The sequence below is a fragment of the Aulonocara sp. 'chitande type north' Nkhata Bay genome, linkage group LG5 (genome assembly GCF_057382095.1).
Source record: "Aulonocara sp. 'chitande type north' Nkhata Bay isolate Kocher_YH1m ecotype deep benthic linkage group LG5, A_spYH_male_GT1.1, whole genome shotgun sequence".
Taxonomy (NCBI): Eukaryota; Metazoa; Chordata; class Actinopteri; order Cichliformes; family Cichlidae; genus Aulonocara; species Aulonocara sp. 'chitande type north' Nkhata Bay.
In genome coordinates, this window is record NC_141348.1 from 37,281,316 (window position 1) to 37,308,606 (window position 27,291).

A 27,291-nucleotide genomic window follows, 5' to 3' on the forward strand; every position below is an offset into this window, starting at 1 on the left:
TGCTAACAGAATATCATTTATTTTTATTTGGTTATGTTATGCATTGTCAAAATTTTTTACATGTGCATTACATGCTATGACACACATTTTAGTGCAAGATGAAAGCCGAGGCATTGTGTCACTATATATTTATGCAAGCTCACGGTTCCAAAGTGAAGGCTTGGACACAAACTGTATATAAAAACATGACATGACAGCATTAAAAATGAGAAAAGCAAATAAAAGGCAAGGCAAGTTTATTTGTATAGCACAATTCAACAACAAGGTGATTCAAAGTGCTTTACAGAGACATTAGAAACAAGAACAAATAAAAAGCATGATTTAAAATTGATTAAAACAAGCAAATAAACTAACTAACTAATTAACAAACAAACAAACAAACAACCAACAGTATATAAAATCAAAACAGATAAAATCAGAACAGTAGATAAAATCAGTAGTTAAATGTAAGTTTTGAAATTTAAGCTTAAAGTGTGGATTTGGTGCTTTATTCAAATGCAGCTGAGAACAGGTGAGACTTCAACCTGGATTTAAATAAACTGAGTGTTTCAGCTGATCTGAGGCTTTCTGGGAGTTTGTTCCAGATATAAGGAGCATAAAAGCTGAATGCAGCTTCTCCGTGTCTGGTTCTGACTCTGGGAACTGATAAAAGACCGGATCCAGATGACCTGAGGGATCTGGATGGTTCATACTGGGTCAGGAGGTCATTGATGTATTTTGGTCCTAAACCATTCAGAGCTTTATAGGCCAGCATCAGAACTTTAAAGTCTATCCTCTGACGGACAGGCAGCCAGTGTAAAGACCTCAGAGCTGGACTGATGTGGTCCACTTTTTTGGTCTTAGTGAGGACTCGAGCAGCAGAGTTCTGAATGAGCTGTAGTTGTCTGACTGATTTTTTAGGTAGACCTGTAAAGATGCTGTTACAGTAATCAAGCCTACTAAAGATGAATGCATGGACTAGTTTTTCCAGGTCCTGTTGAGACATCAGATCTTTTATCCTTGATATATTCTTGAGGTGATAGTAAGCTGACTTTGTTATTGTCTTAATGTGTTTTTCTAAGTTTAGGTCTGCATCCATCACTACACCCAAATTTCTCGCCTGGTTTGTGGTTTTTAGATGTATAGATTGAAGTTCTCTGGTGACCTGTAATCGTTTTTCTTTGGCGCCAAAGACTATTACCTCAGTTTTGTTTTTGTTTAGCTGGAGAAAATTGTGGCACAACCAGTCATTGATTTCCTCAATGCATTTACCAAGAGCCTGTGCACTTTCTGCATTTTCGCTCTTATTGTACTAGACTTTCACCCATATTCCAACAAGGAAACAGAAATTTACATCATATAAAAGATCATGTAGTGATTTGTTCATGGATGCACTATGTGGAGTTTATGGATGAAATGGGAAATGTTGCAACTCTGCTTCTGTGATTTTATGTCCTGTGGGTGTGTAGACACATTGCAGGTGAGTTACTTCACTGAACAACTTTCAGAGGTCTGATAAGCTGTTAATCAACAACCTGAAGTGACCGCTGTACCGCCATGGTGATGTCATTCACAAATAAGGACTTGCTCATCCCTTGCTGCAGGATAAATAGTTAAATATAAATGAGTGTTCTGCATCGGTCAATACACTCGTCTAACAGTAAGTGGTGCATTCAACTCAAACATTTACCTCATTTGCTTTAATGGCAAAGGTAAAAAATGGTTTATCTTGATAACAAAGATGTGCAAACAAAGTCCCCCAAGTGATTTATAAAACCTGAGCTGCGGGATTCCTCAGCTACATCACTCATGTCTCAGTCGTTTTTAAGCTGGCATTTTAATCCTTCAATCTTTCTACATGTGATTCTCACAAATACCTGAGGGAGGTGTGGAGTCTAAGGTAAGATAATCGGAGGACACACCCAAACATGACAGATCTTAGCACTCACCCGTTTCAGGAAGCTTTGTAAATCTTTGTCTGACCAAAGTTTGCAGAGAAACAGGGCTGACGCTTTGCTGGATTTAGGGAAGTATCTATGAGAGAGGGGAAGGAGTGTTTAAACTGGATTGAAAGCATGTACATTTTACAAAAACAAATTCCAAACAAATCATAGATATTCCTCACAGCTTAAATAAACCTGTTTGTTTATTTATTTAAGTCATATACAAACCACCAACTTCTCTGCAGTTAAACAAAGAATCTTACATGTTTTTGCTGAGATCGTTCAGGGAGCTTATCAGCTTGTTGTTTAATAAGTTCTTGTTCATCTCGGGATTCCTCATAAACAGGCAGCTGGCAGCCTGGCAGGCCATGGCAAGAGTATCATCAGATTCATTCCCTCCCGTGGTGCCATTGCTGAGGATCACCAGCAGCTCTGGAAGCCCTTTACGACCTTTAATGATAAGATAAACAAAATCCCCTCACTGTTTAACACAAACTAACTTTTGTAAAGCTGCAAAGAATTTTTCAGGATGATAAATTTCACAGTAAAGACTATTCTATTGTTTTAGGATGATAAAATTAAGAGTAAAATGCCTTTTGTTTAGATTTAAAATAAAGTACACAATAAAGGCAAATACAAAGATTTTGAATTAAAACCAATTCTTACTGATGGCACTGTGCAGGACAGGGTTCTTTGTCAAGTTGGCTATTAAATCCACTGTGCTCCTCTGCAGGTTGACTTTTTTTGAATTCAAGAGGGGACTGATAACCTGAAGCCCATTCAGTTTCTGTACAATGGTTTGACCAATTGCCCTGGAAACCTGTGAATACAAGAGCCCATATCAGCCTCTGAACTCAGCAAATGACATGACAGTTGTAGATGCAACCAAAATTAAGTTTAAAAGACAAGTGAAATTTTTATCAGTGTTAGACAGCTATTTGTAACATATTTCTCCTTACGAGGCCTTCCTGTGCAGTGAGACTCTGCAATATTCCACAACAGGCTTCCCGTGTTTCTTCTCGCTGGCTAGAGCCAAGCAAAAACAGGTAACTCTCCAGGGTTTTGGAATGAAACAGCCAGCTTGCCCCAGCAGGTTGTGACTCTTCAATAACTGGGAAGTCAAAATGATACTGGACAAGAAAGAGAGCAAGATCTTTATCTATCTCTGGCCTACTAAATTGTCCTCCATAAATGAGTTGAAAAAGCATTTTTTAATCTCTAAATGCAGGTGATTCTTTTTAAGTAGTGGAGACTCACAGTGTGCATAACAATTTTTGCAGGAACATGAAGTAAATCTGGGCAATTCAGAAAAAAGTGATGGTATTGAATGCAATACGGCAGCGGTCCCCAACCCCCGGGCCTCGGACCGGTACCGGTCCGTGAGTCGTTTGGTACCGGGCTGCAAGAGTTGAGGCTCAGGTGTGAAATGTATGGTTTTCAGGGTTTTTATCGGTTTTCAGCGTTATTTTGTTATCGTTTTTATCGTTAACTCGGTTTTCCTGGGTCTTTTCAAGTGTGTTATGAATAAATCGTCTTTTTTTCGGTACCGGTACTAGTTTTATTTTGTTGTATTTATCTGCGACACCTTAAAGGCCGGTCCGTGAAAATATTGACGGGCATAAACCGGTCCGTGGCGCAAAAAAGGTTGGAGACCGCTGCAATACGGTACTACATGTTGAAACCCATCCTGCGTGCTCTCCTTATTAATGTGCCTATTTGGATTTTTTTTTATACAGCACATTTTATCACAGATGATGTCAATGTACTTTAAGTTAAAGGAAAAATCATGAGTAAAAATGCAGAAAAAAAGCCATTTCATCACAGGGTCAAGTACACCACACAACAATTCATCCCTCCACCCCCAAAAATCATGTAGCAACTCTACAAAACGTTTAATACAATTTTGTTTATTGGTAAAAGATTTACTTTAGAGGTCTGTTTGGGTTATAAGCCAACCGTGAAAGAGAAAGTTAGAGATGTACCAAGGGGACACGCCTTTACGAGATTTGAAGACTATTAAAAGATTTCTCAGTTTCTGTTGTGACTATTGGATTAGTCATTTCCGTGCATGTCTAAGAACTGTGGTTTTTTTGCTTTTTGAGTAAACATTTTTTTAATAACTCCTAAAAGGAGCCAGATCGGAAAGTTTCCCACTGTCACTGTCAATTTCAAACACTGGAATTATTAATGACTTCTATAATGTTGGCGCAAGTGATAAATCATTTGTCACCCTTCCAGCAGAGGGGAAAGGTAGGAACAACAGGTTCTGTCTAGACTGACAGGTACTTGTAGGCACTTTTTAAACTACTTCTGATAGTTCAAAAGTACTACTTAGGACTTTATTCATTCTAATATGTCTTTCTCACCTCACGTTCTAGTGATTTGCTCCGAGTGCTGAAACAACCGATGGGACTGATATTGTCCTGGCTGTTGCTCCTGTATATGTTTTTACCCAAAGCATTGATCCTGATGAACAGCTCAGGAGCCTCGGCCTCCAGCTGGAATGTCAGATTGTGCAGGATGCACACACAGTTTTCGGCTGACTGATTTCAACAGGGGAAAACATAGAGACGATAACAGTCATACACATGTGCAATGTAAACTAATAAAAAAGATGAATTCAAATGAATTTTTATTGACATAGCACCTAATCAAAACATTTGCGTCAAGGCGCTTTATACTGTAACCCTACAATAATAAACATAGAATAATGGAGACAGATTTTCAATAATTATAATAATTACATCATGAGTTATTATGGAAAATTACTGTAAAATGACAGATGGTTCTTTAAGATCATTTGATTACATAACAAAACAAAAAATAGCACTTTTTGAGAACTTTCTAGGTTCTAAAAACATATGTACAAGCTGAACACAGCAGTTACCCTGCTTTCTCTATAGTATGTTATGCAAAACTTACATATACAATGCTTTTCACACAGTTTACCTCATCATCTTCTTTTCCTGTTTGCACACACTCTTTGATATAAGCGACCAAACAGTCGATCAGACTCCGACATTTTCTCATTGTCTGTCTGTAGCTTTGCTTAGAACTGCTGAGGTTTCTGTTGAAATTAAAACACAAGATACATGCTAATTAGACACCCCAGAGTAAGAAATACTGTTGGCAAACCCATCTACTTTTTAATATTGGTAAAAATGTGAAAGTACAAGCAAAGTATATAAATACTTTACTCAGTCATTGTATGTACTCCACTGTGTTTATCTGTCAGACTAAAGCAGTTACACAAGGCCTCAGAAAAGGTATCAAGAATTCCCTTGAAAGAAATCACATCTAAGAACAATCGAACCTTACCTTAAAAGTAAACAATGTTAATCCTGTACAGTCATTATTAAAACAGAAAATAAACAGCTGCAATGTAGAATAATACAGGAAGTCAGGCAGGTGCTTTAGATTGGAGTCATGTTTTTAGCTGATACCCTATCATACTCTACGTTATTAGATTACAATGTATTACCAACAATTACAACAGACCTCTGAAGACAATCCTTCAAAAGCAGCAACCCCAATGAGTCATTGAGCAACCCTGATAAAGAAGCTAGCTTACCTTAAAAAAACCTCATACATATTTTTTAAACACATGTTCAAATTGACTCAAACAGATTTTTGAGTTAATAAACTACCTTGTGTGCATCCATTATAACAATGGAACAACAATACTCAAGAAGGCTGTAGTGTTTAAATAATGTTCAGTTGTTACTAAGGGGCCAAAGGCGTGCAAAGATGATATCCCAGAAACCCTCAGCAGCCAGAACTGTTCATGCAAGGCAGGCTGGATCTACGTTTTTATGCTGTTTACAGCAAATTCTGACACTACCATTTAAGTGTTGCAGTAGGGATCAAGACAGACCAGAAAACATTTTTTCCAATGTTCTTTTATCCAATTTCAGTGAGTTTGTCTACACAGTAGCCTCAGTTTCTTATCCAACAGGAGTGGAACCTGGTGTGGACTTCTGCTGTTATAGCCCATGTGCTTTAACATTTGATGTACTACGGTTTCAGAGGTGATGTTCTTCAGGCCATGGTTGTATCAAGTGGTTATTTGAGTTTCTGTTGCTTCATTAGCTGAAAGAAGCCAGGGCATTCAACTCTGTTCTGAGCCATCAAGAAGGCTCACTGGATATTTACCCTTTCTTGGACCATTCTCTGTAAATCCTAGAGATGGTTGTGTGAGAAAATTCCAGTAGATCAACAGTTTATGAAATACTCAGACCGGCCCATCTGCCCACAACCATGCCACACTTGAAGTCATTTTTCCTCTCCATTCTGATGCTCAGTTTGAGCTTCAGCAGATCCTGTTAATTGTGTCTACAAACCTGAATGCACTTAGTCGCTGCATGTAACTGGCTGATAGGATATTTATGTTAAGTAGTGGAATAGGTGTACTTAAAAAGGTGCCTGGTCAGTGTATAATCTGTAAATCTCACCTCCATAATGATTATTTAAGACCTCTCACATGTGAAGGAAGCCAACTCTTACACAGTTTTATGCTGCCTTTGGTTTATCACCAACCTTCTCTATCTCATATCATTATAACCCAGTAAAATAAATCAGTAATTAAGGAAAACAATTATAAAAGATTGTTACATAATGCAAACTTTACTGGTTGTTTGATATGTATTCACTGCTCAGAAACACCAAACAGTAAAGGAAAAGCAATGAATTCATTGGTGATGCTCCGCTAGAACACGCTTCTTCTTACCTAAGACATCCTGTGGTGTGAAAAAAGATGTCAGCATCTTTACTGTTCCCATTGAGCTGGTTGGGACCTGTTGTGTAAGGAAGAATTACACGCTCCATTAAAACGGGCAGTGCACTCTTCAACAGCTCTGGCTTCAGATGGTCTACAGAAGACAGATTCCACAGAAGACCTGGAAAGATAAGGAAACATGACCGTTTAGATCAAAATGTCAATCAACACTCAAAAAAATGAAATTGGGTGGTTGTTACATTTACAAAATTCAAACTTGTAATGTGAACAAAATAATTTCGTGTTTCTGTGGTGAATGTAATTAAATCATGTAGGATCTGCATGAAATCCAGCAACTTAATTTATTCTTGTTGAGATGACATGATACAATCTAGTAAGAGTGGTTAGTTGCCTGTATTCACAAAATTCACAAGCTCACACAAGAGTTCAAACCACAGGAAAATCACTAGGGTTAGAAGAGACAGACAACAATACACACACTACGTATATGCCTTAGCTATTTATTGCGGTTTAACCTGGACAAGGACAAAAACGTAAAGAAAATTCTATATAAAGCCTCGTAATCATAGTTTCCCTATTTTTTTAAGTCTAGATTGACAGCTCGGTGGCACAGTGGTTAGCACTGTTGCCTCGCAGCAAGAAGGTCTTGCAGTGGGTTCTCTCTGGGTACTCTGGTTTCCTGCCACAGTTAAAGTCATGCATAAGTTAGGTTAATTGAAGTTTCTAAAATATCTGTGAACATGAGTGCAAATGGCTGTCTGTATCTCTGTGATAGACTGGCGACCTGTCCAGTACTCTGACTGCCACCCTATCACATCTGGGATAGGCCCCAGCATCACTGTAACCCTGGTAAAGATAAGAGGAGTGCAAGTTATTATAAATCCATTTTATGTTAACCAGACTCTAGACTTTGTTACACTTTGTTGAACACTCCAAAAAAACAACTCTTTAAATGAACGTAAAATGATTTCCACATTAATAAATGGCTTTCTATCACGATTAAGCATTTTTGTTGCACTAACGTAATTTGCATGGGTTGGATCAACTCAATTAAATTAAGTTGGACTCAACTGTAGTAAAACAGTTGAATCATCATTAATTAATCAAGTTAGTCCAACTCAAGTACATCAAGTTGCAATAACAGAATTGCATAATGCTAAAATAAAGCAATTTAAATACGTGGAAATTCTTTCCATGATTTTTTTATGTTCATTCAAAGAGTTATTTTTTTGAGTGAAATAGTCAATCACTGCCTGTCGCAAAAATATAAAAGAATTCATGCTGATTTTATAGGTTTAGGTTTATATATGTATTTGGCTGTTTTCTCAACTGTTTTACTATTTTACGTGTTATTCAGATGCAATCATAGAGTTAACTGTTCCTTCTTCAACACATTTACAGAATCCTTGTTTAACTGCACCTAAATGAAAGCCGTTTGGGTAGTTTCCTCTGAAAAACAGTAAACATATATAATGTGCCAGAACTTGATGAGTATGTAAACACTGTTATGTAATACTACACACCAGTGGCTCCCTGTCAGACTTGTTTGGTTAGGTGTGTGTCCGTTTGTATAGAGGTGCATATTTCAGTGTGATAATATTTACCTGTCAGTTGTTTCTGTAGCTCTAAAGAGTTTGCATCTTTGAGCAGAGCAGCAGCCTGCGTGATGCCACCGCAGCGCTGTATCTCCTCTTTGTTTTTCTCGTTTTTGAAGGACAAGTTACGAAGAGCAGCTGAGACTGTAGAGGTGACTTGCAAACTGGGACTGTGCAGCAGATTCACCAACGGAGGAATGCCATTAAGCTTTAAGACCTGTGGGAACACATGACTTCAGGTTAAGTGCAGCTTGGAATCATTTTTTTGTTAGAAAGAAAATGATTTTTGTTCAAGGTTCAAGGTTCTTTATTTGTCACATGCATAGTTATACAAGTATAACACACAGTGAAATGTAGCCTGACACGCTCCTCGACATGTGCAAAAATGGGGGGGGGGGGGTGTAGAGGAAGAACATTATATATATATATATACATACATACAGTATATACACTGGGTGAATGTGCAGTAGTAGCAGCAAGCAGGTGAATTCTGTACATTAATATGAATAGACATCTGACTATTTTACAGGATAGACAATATAAACATATTTAAAATTAAAGGAATTGAAATGTACATTGTGCCTTGGTGATCATTTAGTATTGAATCCATGTGAAGCTTAATATAAAATGATTGCATTATTAAAGACCATAAAGTACATTTTAACAATGGTATAATTTAACAGCTACTCAGCATTTGCTGTAATTGGAAATTGCATTCACTGCTACTACAAATCCAATAAAGCGTCACTGAATAAATTATGACTGAAATCTGAAGGATTTTAAGTTTAACTGGTTTTGGTAATATGCCAGTTGCAATTTTTTAGAGTATCAAATAAAAGATTATTTATATAGCACCACATCACAAAAGTCAGCTGAAGGTGCTTTTTACTGTAACACAAGTGATTCATATTCCATGTATTTCCTTCACCTTTGTCATTTGCCATGTCTCATAAAAGCAATACTGATCCAGGTTACACTTAGGAGGAAATGATAAGCATTCCAACACCACAGCAAGATAAGATAAAAACATATGAACATATTAAGAACATATTAAGAATGAGGTAAGCTACCTCCTCTTTAGCTTTGTCGTCAATGAAAGTGTTGTGCTGGATGTAGGAAGCTCCACAGTGCTGATACGTCTCCTCATCACTGGCTAGATAGTCCACAGCCTCCTTCATAGTAATATCAACTTTATCAATTTTGGCATTTCCATCGGAGCTGTGAAAAAAATATTTAGATATTTGTTTTTTTATTAGCAATTTTGTTTAATCATAACATAAAATTTAAATGTGAAATTCAGGAAATGATAAACTGTATTTTCCGACTCACCCAGAATCCATTTTGCTTTTGAATGAAGGCTCGGTAACGTTCAGCTTTGGGGCTTTAACTGTGTCTATTCGGCTGTATATGAACTGATTGTTTGCTTTAGTCTGACCATTTGCAGCATACTGTGGTGGGGGTACCGTGGTCCTCGTTATAAACTGGCTGGTGGCTCTTTGTGACCTGCTGGCACCAGTCTTCATGGTTTGGATTCTCTTTGATGGGCCCGAACGCGATGGTACAGTGCGCTGATGTAATACCAGATTGGGCTCGCTGCGGCTGCTGTTGCTCTGACCGGCTCCCATAGGCCCAACAGGGGCATAGTGACTCTTATATTGATAGGCAGAAGATACTGGGTATCTGTTCGCACTGGATCCCTGGGAGATGTTGGCTTTTTGCTGGGTACTGTTTTTCTCATAGCTGAGCTGCAGAGCCACAAAAAAGATACATGTGTTTGCAATCAAATATATCACTGTGTCATGAAGACTTATTTTACCAGCACTGAGACTCGCATGGAGCAAATCAAACTGTGAAAGAACATTTTGGTTTGCAACCCTGTGGTGTAATGCCTGGCAAGCTGTTAAATAGATTTTTGTGGGAAGAGCCTCTGGAAGGATCTGAAAACAATTTTTGTGTCTTCACATTTTCTATTCAAACCTTATATTTACAAAGATAGATAGCTACATCTATACATATACATAAAAGAAATAAAATAATAAAATAATGATAAATCAGTACTTCCCAAAGATAGCAATGCAGGTAAGATTTTAGAAGGTTTGGGTGTTGAGCAAAAATTACCCCACAAGACTTGTCTCTAAAAATATTCTGACTCTGGAATGATTCCAAAAATACACGTAAACAAAAATAAGGAAACAAGATTAAACTTGATGTGCGATTTTGAATCCAACCCTCAAAGGGTTAATGATTGACCATTGTTACACAATTTCGTTCTCAGCAAGTCCCACAATGTGTCTCAGTGGAATATTTCATTCACCCACTATCTGATGGTTGATTTAAGAATTCCTTTATTTTTTTAAAATATAAATAAATTTTTGATAATAGTGCCACTAATTAAACAACGAAAACAATAATAATAATACTAATAAAAGAAGATGATATAATGTATGTGGTATTTTTTTTTAATTTAATACAGTCTAAAATAAGGCTCTAATATAAATAATGTCTTTTGGTAGTTTTTTGCCACAATTCCGAAAATGTCAGGAAGCATTCCTAAATGTCACAAAATATTTGTGTTTACAAATAGTGAAAAAAAAAGATATTCATAATCTTACACTTCTAGAGTAGCCATTCTTGAGAAGCATAATTCCATTTGTGCTCTGCGGTGATTTCGGAATTTCTTCAAACACAGAGTCATACGAAGGGCCTGAGGAGAAATGTAGACATTCTTAAGCTGTAAAACAGTACAATAATCACCTGATTTATGATCACTAATTTACAGCATTTGCCTTTAGCAAAATAAGTTAAGCTTCTTGTTTCCTGTCAGCATATCCGATGTAGTGTTTATGCATAAATTTACCGTGCTGATAGAAAAAAGAAGGAAATGAAATAAAAGTTAGACAACACTTCAGCCTAGTAGAAAGCAGTGGCCTTAAGTGGGAGCATAAATATATCAGCGTCTATAAGGGTTCTTGTCTTTAAACATGTAACGGTCACACTGGAACTCTCATTTTATGAATCCATTAAATTCTGTGAGAAAGTAACACTACACATGTGACATCCACTAACTTTTGGTTTCTTCCTGAAAGAAAGCTTCACCGCGCGCTCTCTTTTAACTCTATTACGCCTTTCCTCATAACACCCACATAACTGATTGCACTCTGTTAGTTAGTTAGGCTGCTGAACAAGTGTCCATTTGTTTACTGACCTTTATGTGCACACTCTGCAGACTGTGTTGTGCTGGACTTGCTTGCTGACATTACTCAAATTATTTCTGAAGTGCATCCTATTGTAGCTCTGTAAGGTCAGTTTTGCAGTATTTGCGGTTCATAACAATCTTACGTTTGTCTTTAAAGCTATACAGGCTTCTATTGTCATTTCTATTGCACCGATACTCTGAATCCCCAGTTTGTGAATTGTATTTAGGTTATGTAGCGTCTCTTATAAAAATCCAATCTTTGTTAAATGTTATATTGTGAATAAATATTATTTCCTCCCCACACTTTTTATAGTAAATGAACATTTGTCATACTTCCTGTGGTATAGTAAAGCTGAGCTATGTCAAAAACAACATCTATAATAACTTAAATAATTTGCACCTATCTTTCTTATTTCAAAATATTTCTTATATTTCAAACACGGGTATGTGATTTGCTTGTGTTGTTTCTTTTTTTGTAGTAGCAGTAGATATGATTTAAAAGTACACAGATCAGAGGTGACATTAATATTTCTTTGCAGTTTATGCTGTACATTCAGTTGCACAACCAGTACATTTTGTTAACAAAAAAGCCTAAATTATGTTTAAATGCCTTCTCAGTACTACTGGGGGGAAAACAGGATGAAAACAAGAATACTGAAGCCTTTAAGCAATTTATCAGTTATTTAAAAAAAAATTATATCCTGATGCAAGGGGTCTCCTCTCCTGACCTGACGATGCACCCATGGAACACAAGGGCTCAATGATCAGATGAATAAGCATGAATATGCAACAAATCAAATGCTATCTTAATTCAAAGCTGACGTTGAGCTGATGTCGAGTACTCTCCAGCACAATCAAACACTATGCATCAGGTAATCTTTCAGAAAAATATTAGAATCCAGAGACTTGGAGAACCAATAGCAAGGCATTCTAAGACTGATTCTCTTGTTATAACCATAACAAAAAGTCCTTTTTTTCATTTTGCTTTGATGCATTGTATTATTCAGCTTGAGCTACAGTTTCTCTGTAATTAAAAACAGAATATTATCAACAAAAACATCTACAAATGATTATCATATTAATATGAAGTTTTGGTTTATGTTGGCTTCATATTCGAACATAAAAAGTTATGAATTTCGTCTTGAGGGACTAAGGAGAGATGGTTTTGTGTTCTGTATAGACCTTAAACGGCGAAACCCAAACGAGGGAAACACGTTTCTTGAATGGCTTTCTATACGCTAGCCTTTGAGTCCTGAAGAAGACGACAGGGTCAACGTTTTTAACTGCTTTCTTTCACTTTCAGGCTCACAATCTCCAAGATCTCCTCCTTGATACTCCTAAGCGTCCAAAGCTGTATCTGTGCTCTGGGTGTCGTGGCTGATCTTACTTGTTGGAGACAAAGAAGTAGATCCACTCCTGCTGCTGGTGCTGGACTTCGACTTTGTCCGCTTCATACTTTGAACTTGCTCCAGGACACGTTGCTGTGCGCTTCGGTTCTGGTTAACCGACGGCATCGCAAGTGACGTGTCGTCCACATTCCCGATGGAAATGACAGATTTTAACGGGTTTCCTTTCGACATTTTTCTAAATGTCCCGACGGCTCCGCGGGAGATAAGTGAAATTCGACAGCCGCCGAACGTGCAGTCTGAAGAAAGCGCACCTTGCCCTGCCCTGCGCAATAAACCGCGCCCATACGGACACAATAGGACAACAGGACCGCCGTAGCGTGACACTTTTACTTTTTTCTGTTGTTTTAACATATACGTATAAGAAACAGTCTGGCAAAGAACATAACATAGGCGCGTTTAAAGTACTGGAAAATAATAACAGTGAAGCAGTCTATTTGTCATCAAATATTTCTACTTTATGTAACTTCGTTGTAGTTGCAGTTATGCTGCAAGTAATTATTCACCTAGAAATGAATGCCAGGTTTAGTTTTTGTTTAACCAAAGCCTATGACAACGAGAGAAAATACTAGATTTAAAGAACACATTTCAGCAAAGTGAACTTGTATACACACACACACACACACTGTTTGAACTGAAAAGGTCAATAGACACTCACTCAAAAGATATCTGCTTAAAAACAATCACAGGAGTAACAACTGATTGAATAACTGAGTGATTAAATGTTGTGTTGTTTGTGTCATGGAAACAAGACTTTTGTTGCCAACTAAAGTCAAGCAAATAAGGAGAAGGAAAAAGAAAGTGTTGAGTGAGGTTAACCCATGTTTAGACCTGTTCACACGCTCTTTTTCCTCCTCCTTGAGCACAGAGAAAGCCGGAAAAGGCTGCAATTTCTACAGCATGCTGCAAAAGAAATAAAAGTATTAAACAAAACAGTTGACTTTGTTGACTTATATTGTGTGCAATATGTCCCATAACAGGATAATATAACTTGACTAATAATAACTCACAAGAAAAAAGCACAACTGGTAAGGTGCTACTTACTTGTTTGCTAAAATTTACAATACAAGTTCCTTTTGCACAACAAAAGTCTGTAAATAGCCTTTTCAGACTATCATTTACATTACCAGTATCCTTTTTCCATTTTACAAACGCCAGGCTATCACTTTGTTGGAGCGAAAATTTCAAACCAGTTCTGATGAGTTGTATACCTATATCATTTATGGAAGGTTATTAATTAGATTTTGGAAAGTGCAACAGAATAACTTCCAAACATACAGTTTTAATCAAAGTTGCACAGGTGTACAACACCTTACATGTCAGCGCGTATTAAACATTTGCCATATTTGTGTTTCGAGTTTGAAACTTCTACCTTGTGTGCAGTTAATGTATTATTCATATTTGCAGGGGGGGGGGGGGGGGGGGGGGAGAGCATTTGAATGCACCACACTAGGGTTGCCAACCGTCCCTTAAAATACGGAATCGTCCCGTATTTCGAAACAAAAGTACACGTCCCGTATTGAGCTAATAAGGGACGCACTTTGTCCCGTAATACAGTGAGAATCAAAAGTAGTCTATAAATGTTTATGGAATTAACACTTTGTTTGAAAACATAATTCCCAGCCCCTCTCCTGCTTTGTGACCAATGAGCTGACAGCACACTTATGACAATTCGAGTATGACAATTCAGATTACCGCTCATCTCATTGGTCGAGGAAAGGTCGCTTGCGGAGAAAATACCGGAAGACAACAGATGACCACAACAAGAAGCATGGCCAACAGGGGAACAAACGCCGACTCTGCGGTGCAAGTCTCGGATGACAGTACACCTAAAGCTGGGCAGACACTGTGCGATTTTTTTCAGTCACGTTATTCAGCTCCTGCTCAAACTGCACGATTGACTCGCAGGGGTTAGAAGTTCGTATGCCACGATGTACTCTCACACTATACCGCCCGATGCTCTGATGCGACCTGAGTGCTCACACTGTGCCTCCATAACATGAAGGTTATAACAGAAAATCTGTCGCGCTCTCTCTCTCTCCGTCTTACACTCACACAGACACACCACCACCATCAACTTTGCTAAATTGCTAATGAAAAACATGATCAGGCAGCTGTGATTGAGCAGCAGTGTAAATCCAACTGTTTTCACGGTTGTTGTGGTCGTGATAATTTTGTGAGGCCACATCGAAAAGGCTCGGATGAGCTTTCCAAAGTTGTGCCTCCATCGCTTGTGTCCAGATCACACGCTGCACAGCCGTGCTGCAACGTCTTTTTCACCAACGTTTACGTTTGCGCGTGAGCAGTGTGAGCGCCTGTGGTGACACCCTCACGAGCGATTGATGATCGGGAGCTGGTCGTGAGGTGTTAATCACTTCTCGTTACCCCACGTATACTACACGACGCACGATGAAGGCCAAAATCGGTCCGATCACTCAAAAATCGGCTCAAAATGGGCCTAAAACCGCACAGTGTGAGCCCAGCACTAGAGCAGCAATGTTTGTTCCCCTCAGAGAAAGGGAAGAATGGGAAAAGGAAAACACCTGGCTGGAAAAAGTTAATATGGGCATGTGCAATGAATATCAGCGCTATGTGGCCAGAAGTGTGATAATATAATTTATTTTGTGTAATAAACAACTGCAAGGATAGATGATTACAACAAATTGATGACTAATACATAAAAGTAATACATAGATGAATAATGATGATGAGTTATGATGCGTAATCATGGGAACAAGCGGGTTTACAAACAGGAGCAGCTGATTAGCATTAGAAAAGCTGAAATAATACCTCAACTGAAGCCAATTGTACTAAATGCACTAAATGTGCACTGTTACAAGAATATTTTTCTTTCTATTGTTTTCTATTATTTTAAGTTAAGCAGGACAGAGTGCTTTTAAAGAAAGATTTACTTATATTCTCAAAAGTTAAGCATGACAGGCTTCTGTTTAAGAAAGAGACCTGTTTTACTGTGTTAATGTTGTCATTTTGAGCTAAAAATAAATGGCTAAATGATCATTTGTTTCCCATGTGTTCATATCACAAAGAATAGAATATGCATCTACTTAAATCAACTTCAAGTCAAATGGTTAAAAAAATAATTTCACACACAAAAAAAAGAGCTAGAAAATTCACCACACTGGGAAGGGTGAAGACAACTGGGTCGCCCGGCCCTGGCCACGAGGTGTCCCTTATTTATTTTTCAGGGAGTTGGCAACCCTACACCACACCCATGTCTGAGCTTGTCTTCTGTGCATGCTAAAGGTGTGAGCTGGCATCTAATCTATCATGTTAGGTTGTCGGCTTCTTATGTTCTCACTGGCTTTGTTGTTTTCACAGCCGTTGTCTGATATATTTATTATTGTGAAGGCTGTTTTTTTTTTTTAAATCAATGACATACTTAGAGAAAGACCTGTTCTGATACTGTACTGTACTTTGACTGCTCTCTAGTGGTGAATATGTGAATCTCAGGGAATACAAACTACAGTTTGAAATGTCAGACGCCATCTCCTGACGACTTGACAGGTCTACATAGAGCCACAGCAGTTCATAAGCATGTGCATAAAGTCTTTATTATTGCTTTCATGATCATGCCCATCACAGTTTCCAGTTGGAATGAACATCAAGTATCTGAAATTCTATAAATCATAATGAACTTAAGAACTGCGAAGTGCTTCTTCTTCACTGAGGTGAAAGTAAACGTTCAAACTCTTGAGTTACAACATGGTATTTTAGCAATGTAACATATTAAGCAATCTCCTAGCAAAACTATAGGGAAGTGGTTCACCAGGTTAATCAACAAAGTGCACTGCACACTAACTGATGTATTCTGTTTTTATTTTCTACGGTATATTGTGCTTTGTAAAAATGTGACCAAAAGAGGTCAAGGTCAAGAGCAGAACATTTTCAGTATTTTCAATCTATACTTGAACATATGAGAGGAGTGTAGATTGTCTTTAAGATTAAGACACTATAAACAGAGAGCATGACAAATGATACATGCATACAGACTTGGTTCCTTTATCTACAGTACAAAGGATCCTGACGAGTGCTGTTGTAGAGGAAAAATATTACTGACTGAAACGTAAACCTCCTACATGTGGAGTGTCTGTGTCTTCTATTGCAATGGAAACCACAGAGCTACTTTCTTCATGTATTTAACACATTAAAGACCCGGTCAAACTCAACCTGGAACCATAATCTCTGTGCAGTTGATTATTAAACTCAAAAAAGGGAAGCATTAAATTAAAAACAGAAAAAAATGGTCCCGGTGAATCTACTGGTGGGTGGAATGCAAATCGGACCTGAGGCTAAAAAACACAAATGGTCAGACTTAATGACCTTCAGCATAACAGCACAGAAGCATTACAGTACATTTGTATATTCTAGGTACATCAAGTGAAATCTAGGTGTAATAAAAGCCTACAGATCTCTATATAAAAGTATATAATGTCAATGCATGTGCCCTGCACTACTTTCAGAGAAGCATTTCAATTATGATTGATTCTGCAATATGAATATAAATCTCCAAAACTAAAATATTCAGGGGAGCAAAGCTCCTCACATGTTCACTATAAAAGTGACTTCAAAGTCGCCTTTACCACTTTGACATTCTTGGCCTCTGCATTACTCCTCTGGCTCAAAGGCACTGGGCTCCTGAACCTCTGGGGGCCTTCCTGAGGGATTATGAAGTTGAGCTAGACAAAAGCCCTTAAGCTTCTCTTGCAGACTACCTATACCCAGCCTCATCTGGTCTTCAGCCCCCTGAAGTGATTTCAGCTCCATTGTGTAAAAGATGTACAACATGGAGGTGGTCAGCAGAATGGCAAAGCACAGCACAGCCAGCAGGTAGAAGGAGGTACGAGGGAAAGGCTGTTCTGCTCCCAGAGCTAAGTAGGGCACCGCGGCGATGACCAGCTCCAGGAACAGCAGAGCCAGCCCCATCACTCCAGTGCGTGCTGCTGTGTAGCGCATCCTCTCAGCACAGTGCAAGCCCACTTTGACTTCAGTGCGGGCCTCAGTCACAATGTCAACCAGTTCAGCCAGTTTCCCTAAGTCCATGAAAGAGAGACAAGAGAAAGAGTGGAGCCTTTATACCAGTACAAAGCTGGAGAGCAAAGCACTGCAGAAAGTGTTGAAGAGTCAAGCTCTATACTGGACAGGATTATTGTTACAACAGAACATTAAATATTCACTGTGCTCCATGTTATTTAACCCACTGTTCCTGGCACAATTTAACCATGGATGAAATTACAACATGTGGCCTGGAATAGTCCTTTTGGAAGAGCAGCCAGAAAACAAAACAAAACACCAGCATATACTTAAAGCTGGCAATACAGCCTGGCTACAGAGCTTCACTAGGGCTGTTATTTCTTTTTCTTTCTTGTCTGACAGATTAAAATTGCTCTGATAGGTAAAAGTGGAGGAATCAAAATGGATTTTCCATTGAATAATTTATACCAAAGTAATTGGACAATCAATCACCTTTACACGAAACAACCTGCTGGCATGGAGTGTGCAGATACCTGTAGTAGAGTCCTTATTCTTCAATTTTCTGTCACTTCCTGTTTCAGCCGGAGTGTGCGGCTCCAGCCTCAGTTCAGCAGTGAGAGCTTCATGGTCGGAGTATGGGAAAGGATGGTTGGGAACGGAGCCTTTGGTAGTGGACATGGAATCACAATGGACGTCGGCTTTTGAAGAACCCTGGGAATAACAAGAGGGCAATCATGCTTTAGCAGTTACATGGCTTTATAAAAATCATCAGATGACATGCTGCTTTCACTCACCTTAAATAGTATGTAGTCGATTCGAATCCCCTTCTCAAAAGGTACAAGCTCCTTTTTACTAATAAAAGGGTTGTCTGCTATAAGAGTCATACCATTCTCACATCCCTGCAAGAAAAAAAAAAAAAACTTGCTTAAATTCAATTTACATAAAACCAAAGTGTAACAGAAAGCTGCTTCTACTTTTACAACCCTGGCATTTCTTGAATAATACCATTTTACTTTGCAGCTCAGACCTTAAGATATGAGACCACAATGACACAGTAGCAAAGCTACTTTTGAGCCAATCTGTTGTGTGCAGCTCTAAGAACCACAATGAATAGCCAAGACTTTATGGTCCAACTTCCTATTGCATCAAAATAAATGTGTTAGAGCCTGCATAACTGCATGCATGGCAACTCTATGACTGCCACTGTGCCTCGTATTTCAACTTGAAGTGATGTAAATTTAAATGCACTAAAATCTGCAAGGATCTACATAAATAAAAACAGGTACTTGATTTCATTACTGCACTCACTGTTTGAATACAGATTAATACTTCTACATACATCAAATTTAGCTGTTTCTAAATAAGAGTCTTGCAGTCCAGTGTAAGCCCTCAGTAGTCTGTTCCCAAGGTCCTGAGGGTGCATGTTGAGGTCACCACCAACAATGACCACATCTGCACCAGCAGAGGTGTGGCTAAGAAGCACAGGAAAACAAACAAACAAACAAACAAACAAACATGTTAGTCATTGTATTCTACAAACTAGATAAATGTTACTTGTAATATTACTTCAAACATTTTAGTAAATATGTAAACAAATATAAAGAAACAAGCAAAGGCACACTACCGAATGAACTGCTGCAGCTCCCAGGCCTGAACCACTCTGTGAGGTAGATAAGAGTCCTTCTCTCGGGAGTACTCTGCATGCAGCTAAAATCAGTACACAAGGACAACAGCACATTGATCAATAATAGAAAATCATGTACAGTTAGGGATGAAAACTGCTGTTATGAAACCTTACATGAGTGACATAGACATTTGCAGTCAGGCTGCCGAGGTTTAGGATAGCCATGCCAACAGCTTTACCACCAAACCAGTCTCCATGGTGAGCCTAATTAACAAGGAAAATTACAACTGCGAATAAACAGTGAAAACGAAGGGTGATATGAGGAGTACAGATAATTTTGCATGAAGCCAATGCAGGGGAAAAAAAGTTGACACTAATACTGTCGTGCTATTAGGGTTTTGCCAAAAAATTGAATTCTTTGTTACATATACTTAACTACAATCCTAAAAAAACCCCAGCTATTTTTAGTTTGGTATTTACCTAAAATTTGTTGCTCCTGGTTCTGCCGCATGTTTTATTTATTTATTAAAGTTGTGCATTCTCACATAGAGTAATAGCAAAAGAAAAACAACTAAAATTACTGCTAAAAAAAACTATTTTCGAAGTATGTGAATACAGTAATTAAAATGAGCTACTCCCCTAATGTCTACTCAAAAAGTCTGTTCACAAATTTATACATCAATGACAATTTCACAATATATTTAATACAGTTAAAGCCTTTTAGCATAAACAAGTAATTTTACTATTGTTGACGCAGTGTTTTACTTTGGTGAATTTTAAAGGTGCAACTCTTACAGAAGATTTTTTATTTGTTGATAAACACGAGTACAAGATACTGTTTTCTCCATCTCCAGCTCTCCAGACTTACCATGTAAGGATAACCATTCAGTGAGTAGCGATAAAGAAATGTGTCGCGGATTCTGTGTTTGGAGAAAATGGCCAGTCCACTGCCTATGACGCCACTGCAAAAGAAACATGTGACAAAAAGTTATAAATAATGACTCATATACTTGGTTTCCATGTAGTTCGACAGTAGCTTAGTCTAAGTACAAATCGGTAGTATCTGCAACAGATGTGAGAACTTATCTATTAGAGTTGACATTTTTGTGAGCTACAGAGGGGATTAGAAAGGTAGAACCTTAGCTTAATCACGGTCTTGTTCTTTGGTATGGAGGTCAAGGAAGAATTAAGGAGAAAAAGTTAACCCTTGATAGTTTCAGTGAACCACACACACACACACACACACACACACACACACACACACACACACACACACACACACACACACACACTTTACAGAGATAAAGACATTATGGCCTTTTGAAGATATGACCAATCACGACCTTTAGTCTCAGACTGAGATGTTCAAGGTTAAAAATTAGGGAAACTATTTCACAGTGAGCTTTTGTGTGAGACGGCAGAAACATTACCTTCTGAAGTAATGAGAGTGAGGGTGACAAGAAGCAAGTTTCTTTTTCAAGAAGAGATAGTCTTTCTCACTCCACACCTGTAAAAACATTTGCATGTCACTCAGAAAGTTGAATACCACACATTATTACGAGTATTTACCCATGTCTAATTTTAATTTATAACTTATGGTCAAATTACTTTCATTGCACTGCAGCCTACAATTTGTTAGGGACTGTTTGTAATTTTAAATCAGTCCAGATGAGACTGAAGTGTAGACTTTAACCATGGCAAGTTGAGGCATGTTCCCTTTTTGATTCACAACAAATGAAGCAGGAATTGAGTCCAAGCATTGAAATTTAAATCTTGTATGTTTTCATTGGCCTCTTGTATGTTGTTAATGCAAGTGAAGGAGGGTGAAACCAAAACAAACCAATGGGTGGGACAGCAAAACATACAGGTGTAGCAAAATCAACAATATGATATCATTTTAAAAAGAAAGAATACACTGGCCAGCTCAGCAGTACCAAAACAAGTCTTGAGGAGGCAGAGGTATCATTATCAAGGTCATGAATAGAAACTAGCTGTACAACGAGCTATTGTTGATTACACAAGATTAGAGAAAGACCAGATTAGACTTTGTCAGAAAATGTCTACAGGAGCCGGCATAATTCTGGAAAAGATTCTTTGGACAGATGAACCCAAGAGTAACGTGTGCCATGATGACTGGAAGTCAAAAGTATGGAGAAGGAAAGGAACAGCTCATGATCCAAAACATAGAATATCTTCTGTCAAACAAGGTGGAGGCAATGCTGTGGCATTTATGGCTGCCAGTGTTTGATAACGTGACTGCTAAAAGAATTAGCACTCTGAATTCTAAGGTTTATAGGGTTGTATTCTGCTCAGATTCAGACAAAAGCTGTTAAACTGATCACAAATGATGCTGCAAAAGCAAACAAGAGTTTCTGAGGCAAAGAAATGAGATATTCTTCAACAGCCCAGTCAGTCCGAGGCGGTGCCTCTGAAAATGGGAGACTATGTATAAAAATAGGTGTAATTCCTGTACATCAATCACATATTGAATATTTTATTTAAAATCCACTGTGGCGGTGTACAGATGAGAAATTTTTTAAAAAAAAACATGTAGTTTCCCAACACATGTATGGCCTGCAGAGTCTCTGTTTTTATCAGAACAGTGAGTCTGCAATCAACCGTTTTGTAAGCTGGCTTCCACCTACCTCTTGCAGTAACACAATATCATGCTGTTCCTTATACAACATTTCACCAATCATGGCATAGCGCTGTGGACAGTATTTGCTTAGATATCGGATCCCCCTGCAAAAATAAAGCGCATGGAGCATGACTTATTTTTTAATGGGTGTATCACAGCAATGCATTAAGAATCTCCACAAACCACAGCCACTGACCAGCAGTTCAGAGAGAAGACCCGCACTCTGACAGAGTCCATGTTAGACATGTTGGCGTATCAGTGAAGCTTCAAATCAGGAATGTCGGCTCACGTGAGGTGACTAGGATGGATCCTAAAGTGTCACATAAGAACAGTTGTTAGATACTGCCTGAGCTTCACTGCCAATGTAGTTAGCTGAACATCTGGGTGTGCTAATACACCCTATAAATACACAGGCAATAAGGAAAAAAATCTGGATAAGAAGGGGATATGCACATATCCAAATAACACAGAAATAAAGGTTGAAGTGACAAAAATTAAAATTAATAAAAAAAACTGCTTGGTAAGCACAAAATGTGAAAACGCAGCACACTGCAGCCTGACTGGCAGCTGACACGTTCAGCAAAATTGTTACTGACAACAGTGTAAACAGTTTGAACAGTTCATGTGAAATGCTCAACTGGCTGTGTAATATTACATATTGATAAAATGTGCAGATGTGTTTTTGCAGCTGTGTATTATTTATTTTTTTATATTGTAGATACATATTCTTTCTTCCTGCACTATCATCCATCTGTAGGCTAAAGACAAATTTATAATATAGGGCAAAACACATGATTAAAAGCTGACCTAGGCAGAACTTACTATGTCACATGTTAGGCAAATTTTGCAGTTTATTTTCCTTTTTCTTTTTAAAGGAGACAAAGTTGGAGTACAACTTGCCTGCCGATTGCTGACATAGCTAGAGAGAAAAGGGGAAAGCAGCAACGCAGTGAAAGAATCAAAGGGTCAGAAGCATCATTGCTTTAGCCCACACAAAACATGATAGTAGAAGCTTATAAACTGCCTGGCCAAAAAAAAGTCGCCACCTGGATTTAACTAAGCAAATAGGTAAGAGCCTCCAATTGGACAATTACAGCATGGGCGATTAACTTTCAGCTGGCAACAAGTTATTTAACCCCAACTGGTGCAAGGAGTTGCTTCTTATTTCATAAACAACCATGTCGAAAGACATCTCGTGGTCGTGGAAAAGACGTTAGTGTGTTTGAGAAGGGTCAAATCATTTGCATGCATCAAGCAGAGTAAACGTCTAAGAAGATCGCAGAAACTACTAAAATTGGGTTAAGAACTGTCCAATGCATTATTAAAAAGTGGAAGGATAGTGGGAACCTATCATCTTCGAGGAAGAAATGTGGTCGGAAAAAAATCCTGAATGATCGTAATTGGTGATCACTTAAATATCTGGTGAATTCAAATGGAAGAAAAACTATAGTAGAACTCAGGGCTAGGTTTAATAGTGAAAGCAAGATCATTTTCACACGCACTTCAATTTTCTAGGAAACATAAAGATTCTGACTCTGGAGCAATGGAAGAAGGTCATGTGGTCTGATGAGTCCAGATTTACCCTGTTCCGGAGCGAGGGGCGTATCAGGGTAAGAAGAGAGGTAGATGAAGTGATGCACTTATCATGCCTAGTGCCTACTGTACAAGCGTATGGGGGCAGTGCTATGATCTGGGGTTGCTGCAGTTGGTCAGGTCTAGGTTCAGCGAAAGTATATGCTCCACGAATGAGGCCAGCTGAGTACCTTGCTATACTGAATAACCAGGTTATTCCATCAATGGGTTTTTTTCTTCCCTGATGAAGCGGGCATATTCCAGGATTCATCAGGCTCAAATTGTGAAAAAATGGTTCTGGGAGCATGAGACATCATTTTGACAAAAGGATTCGCCACCACAGAATCCTGACCTTAACCCCACTGAGAATTAATGAAAAAAAAAAATGCAACACTGGATGGAAATAAATATTTTGACATTGCAGAAGCTTATCAAAACAATGCCACAGGGTGCCTAATCAAAGCTAAAGGCGGTCCAACGAAATATTAGACTGTGACCTTTTTTTTGGTGGCCAAGCAGTGTAGCATAAATAAAATATACAATGTCCTTGATATTTAAAGACTAGCATTAGAAAAAAGGTTGAACAAGGAAGAGGGCAGGGGGTTCTACACCAACCACAACAGCTTAAGTGTTTCTATTAAAACTCAAATGTGCCCAAATCATTCAAAGTCTGTTTAATGCAGAATCAGTGAAGAAATGCAGGTTGTTCTCAGTGTTATGGCAGGAAAAGCAGATAATATTCCCGGAACACTCAAGAAGATAACATTTTAGATACCTCGGTACTTCCACTGCTACACTAGGAATGCTTCATTAGTGGAAATTTGATACTATGTAGTATAAAAGTCAAAGTGTTAATCGCTGGTAGGTAAGCGTAGTTAACTAGTGAGTGTAAATAACTGCTAGTAAGTTCCAGATATCCGTTTAGCTAGTCTGTAGAAGTGAAGCTGGGTCTAGTTTCCGTTAGCCTGTTGCCGGTTTTTATATTATGATTTATTAATTGGTTTAACTCACCTCGAGTCTGTTGACGTTAGCTGAAGTTAACTGGGCCGTTCATGCAGAGATGCGTCGTAAATTTATACAAAACACTTCCTGCTGCCGTACTAGCTCACTATCACTGTTACCCTAAGTAATAATAATGAAGACAGCACATTGTCTGTCGGTCGGCATCTCACGAAGTGAACAGACTTTAATGGCATTCAACGTTTTACATTGCTGCGTGGGTTTCCTGTCTATGTAAAGTCAGAAGGAAATAAATAATGGTTATGACCTCCGGTTTTATTTTTTACCACAAAATAAAACCAGAACATCAGTATTACTATTTTTAGCGAGAGGAAATATCTCATGTGTATTTAAAATAAAATAATTGCTGGTATAAATGCTTTGTTACACGGATTTCATTTTAAATATCCCAAAAATTACATTTTGTAAAAGTACCTTTATTTTGAAAACCTTGTTTCCGGACTTAGGCTTCCTTGGCCGCGCTCAATTGTGGGACGTGAAGTTCTTTAAGACAAAAACCATGGAATCAGTTGAAAAGGCGCTCAGACTAAATTAAACCAGTAAAATGAATATATTTCAACCATTTAAAAACTGCTACAGCAAAAATGTGTAAGTATTATGACACAAACAAAAAATCTAAGGAGTAAATGCAATGGCACAGCTAGGGGTGTGCTTGTGCAATGTGACCAAAATCTCATATCCCGATATAAGAATTCTATCGTCCCGATAACGATATATATCACAAAAATGTAGCATTTTCTCTAAATTCTGTGAATCTCGGGCAGCTTGACTTGCGTGAAGTGTTTCCAGCTGGGCGTCGTGTACCTGGAGTCCAGTGTTTTAACCGATGCATGAAACTATACATTTTTAGACATAAGTTGTAACGGCTGCCGTTTTCTTTGTGAGTAATGAGTATTTATTACACGGCGTGCTGCGGGGAAAAGCCTGTTCTGACGTTTGAGTCTAAGGTTTATTTTTTAGCACCCGGCGGCTCTTTTTTACTTCTCATCCGTAAATAATCTGCTCTTTCACGTGATTCAGTTTATTTTTGAAAAGTCTCAACAGGATCTTGAGCTTTATTGTGAAAGGTTTATGTGGAACATAAACAAGTGGACACGATGCTGTTACCGTCGTTGTTGCTAACCACAACGCATAAAAAACGCGCTTGTCCGTCCATAGTGTGGTTATATAAAATATAAAAGAATAAGAGAACTTTAAGAAATTAATATAGCCACTAGAGTGACCATCAAAACGATGAAAAAATATTGCCGTAAAGAGTTTATTTTGCGACACCACGAAACAAACGATAGCGTAAAATGAAACGATAGATGTTTTTATATTGTCATCCGATATATATCGTTATATTGAACAGCCCTAGGCACAGCAATAAGTCAGGTGGTAAATAAGTCAAGTGAAACAGAATCTGGAAAAATGGGTGCGCTAATGCTCTATAAATACTCGGGCAATAAGGACAAAATATGGAGAAAGTAAGGGAAATACACATATCCGAATATCACAGAAATAAAGGTTAAAATGACAAAAATTTAAATAAATAAAAACTGCATGGTAACACAAAATGTGAAAGCCACAGCAGGCAGCACTCTGCAGCCTGACTGGCAGCTGATAGGTGCAGCAAAATTGTTACTCACAACAATGTGAACAGTTCATGTGAAATGCTTAATTGCCTGATTAATATTAGATATCAAGTCAAGTCAAAAAGACTTTGTCTATCCCCATGGGGGGACATGCGTATGTGTGTGTGTTCCGTGTTCAGCCGAGAGAAGGTGTCCCTTCACCCAGTTAGACAAAAGTAAACAATCTTCGGTCGACGCGGGTGGCCATGAATGAGGGGGGAGAGAGTCACAACAAACAGTCTTATTATCTAAGGAGAATTTGTGATTCCCGTCAGCTTTTGCCTTGAGCATCCAGCTGGTGCCAGGGGGGCCGCATGAGATGAAGATGGTAGTTGTTTTGGTTAGTCCGAACAAACTGCTTCCAGTTTTACAGTAGGTCTAATGTCCGTCACTGGTCACCAGGTCTCTCAATTCCCGTTGTTCTTCTTCAAGATCTTATCCATATAACAGAGCCATGAGCTTCTTCAAGATCGCATCCATATTGCGTAATAAAAAACACAGTGTGAGTGCTCACAGCACTGCCCATCGTCTATCATGTCAGCCAGCTTTGTGGGATTTTGAACAGCTGTAGCTGCTCCTTGTTCTTCAATAAGCCAGGTCCGAGCCAGCTCCATTCAGCCAGAACTCTGTTATCATAGTTCCGAACTGGTAGATGTCGTTCAATGTCCTCCATCGAGAGTGTTGCCAGACACACGACGCAACCGACCATCGAGTATCTGGCAGCAAACGTCTCCGCAGGACAATTGGGCTCTCCCAAGCCCAGGAGGATGTCAATTCCGTTAAGGGACCAGTTGATCAAATCCATAATTCTTCTTTAGGTTTTTAGAGAACAAGTCTGGGAGACTCTCTTAGGATTAGAGAATAAGCGAGACTATACAAGACATGAGAAGCAGGAAAGATAAGGGAGAGGGGGAAAGTGCGACCGCCTCCTTCAAGAGCCGAGAGAATGATAAAATTTGCAAATCTTTTATTGGAGCT

At 38.5% G+C, this 27,291-nt stretch overlaps 2 protein-coding genes across 3 annotated transcripts; both read right to left on the reverse strand.

Moving 5' to 3' along the window:
* LOC147331203 (plakophilin-1-like) lies at window positions 1–13,246 on the reverse strand. The gene is made up of 13 exons (XM_086293355.1): window positions 12,836–13,246; window positions 10,865–10,956; window positions 9,582–9,997; window positions 9,323–9,470; window positions 8,262–8,469; window positions 6,649–6,817; window positions 4,872–4,989; window positions 4,289–4,465; window positions 2,882–3,052; window positions 2,589–2,742; window positions 2,186–2,372; window positions 1,929–2,013; window positions 1–1,577 (listed from the first exon to the last, which is right to left on the reverse strand). The coding sequence occupies exons 1-13, from the start codon at window positions 13,206–13,208 to the stop codon at window positions 1,503–1,505; spliced, it is 2,373 nt and encodes a 790-aa protein (XP_086149481.1). The 5' UTR covers window positions 13,209–13,246; the 3' UTR covers window positions 1–1,502.
* A 1,851-nt stretch (window positions 13,247–15,097) lies between these two features.
* smpd2b (sphingomyelin phosphodiesterase 2b) lies at window positions 15,098–25,196 on the reverse strand. 2 transcript variants are annotated; one of them, XM_086293357.1, is made up of 11 exons: window positions 25,115–25,196; window positions 22,305–22,418; window positions 22,116–22,212; window positions 20,901–20,977; window positions 20,339–20,432; window positions 19,645–19,734; window positions 19,471–19,553; window positions 19,186–19,318; window positions 18,641–18,745; window positions 18,380–18,557; window positions 15,098–17,905 (listed from the first exon to the last, which is right to left on the reverse strand). In XM_086293357.1, exons 2-11 carry the CDS (start codon window positions 22,352–22,354, stop codon window positions 17,481–17,483), a joined length of 1,332 nt encoding a protein of 443 aa, XP_086149483.1. In that variant the 5' UTR covers window positions 22,355–22,418; window positions 25,115–25,196; the 3' UTR covers window positions 15,098–17,480. The 2 variants fall into 2 exon arrangements, with proteins under 2 accessions (XP_086149483.1, XP_086149482.1); XM_086293356.1 differs by lacking the exon at window positions 25,115–25,196 and adding an exon at window positions 24,692–24,913 and having other exon boundaries at window positions 15,099–17,905.
* Window positions 25,197–27,291: the final 2,095 nt, after the last annotated feature.

What these genes read in the sequence shown, in the direction of transcription:
- LOC147331203 (XM_086293355.1), bottom strand. Translation starts at nt 13,208, where the DNA reads ATGTTAAAACAACAGAAAAAAGTAAAAGTGTCACGCTACGGCGGTCCT. An exon ending in ACGACAAAGCTAAAGAGGAG is followed by an intron (nt 8,470 to 9,322) that starts GTAGCTTACCTC and finishes GTGTTCCCACAG; the next exon opens with GTCTTAAAGCTTAATGGCAT. An exon ending in AACGATCTCAGCAAAAACAT is followed by an intron (nt 2,014 to 2,185) that starts GTAAGATTCTTT and finishes CCTCTCTCATAG; the next exon opens with ATACTTCCCTAAATCCAGCA.
- smpd2b (XM_086293357.1), bottom strand. Translation starts at nt 22,354, where the DNA reads ATGTCTAACATGGACTCTGTCAGAGTGCGGGTCTTCTCTCTGAACTGC. An exon ending in ATATTGTGTTACTGCAAGAG is followed by an intron (nt 20,978 to 22,115) that starts GTAGGTGGAAGC and finishes ATGTTTTTACAG; the next exon opens with GTGTGGAGTGAGAAAGACTA. An exon ending in TCGACTACATACTATTTAAG is followed by an intron (nt 18,558 to 18,640) that starts GTGAGTGAAAGC and finishes TGTTATTCCCAG; the next exon opens with GGTTCTTCAAAAGCCGACGT.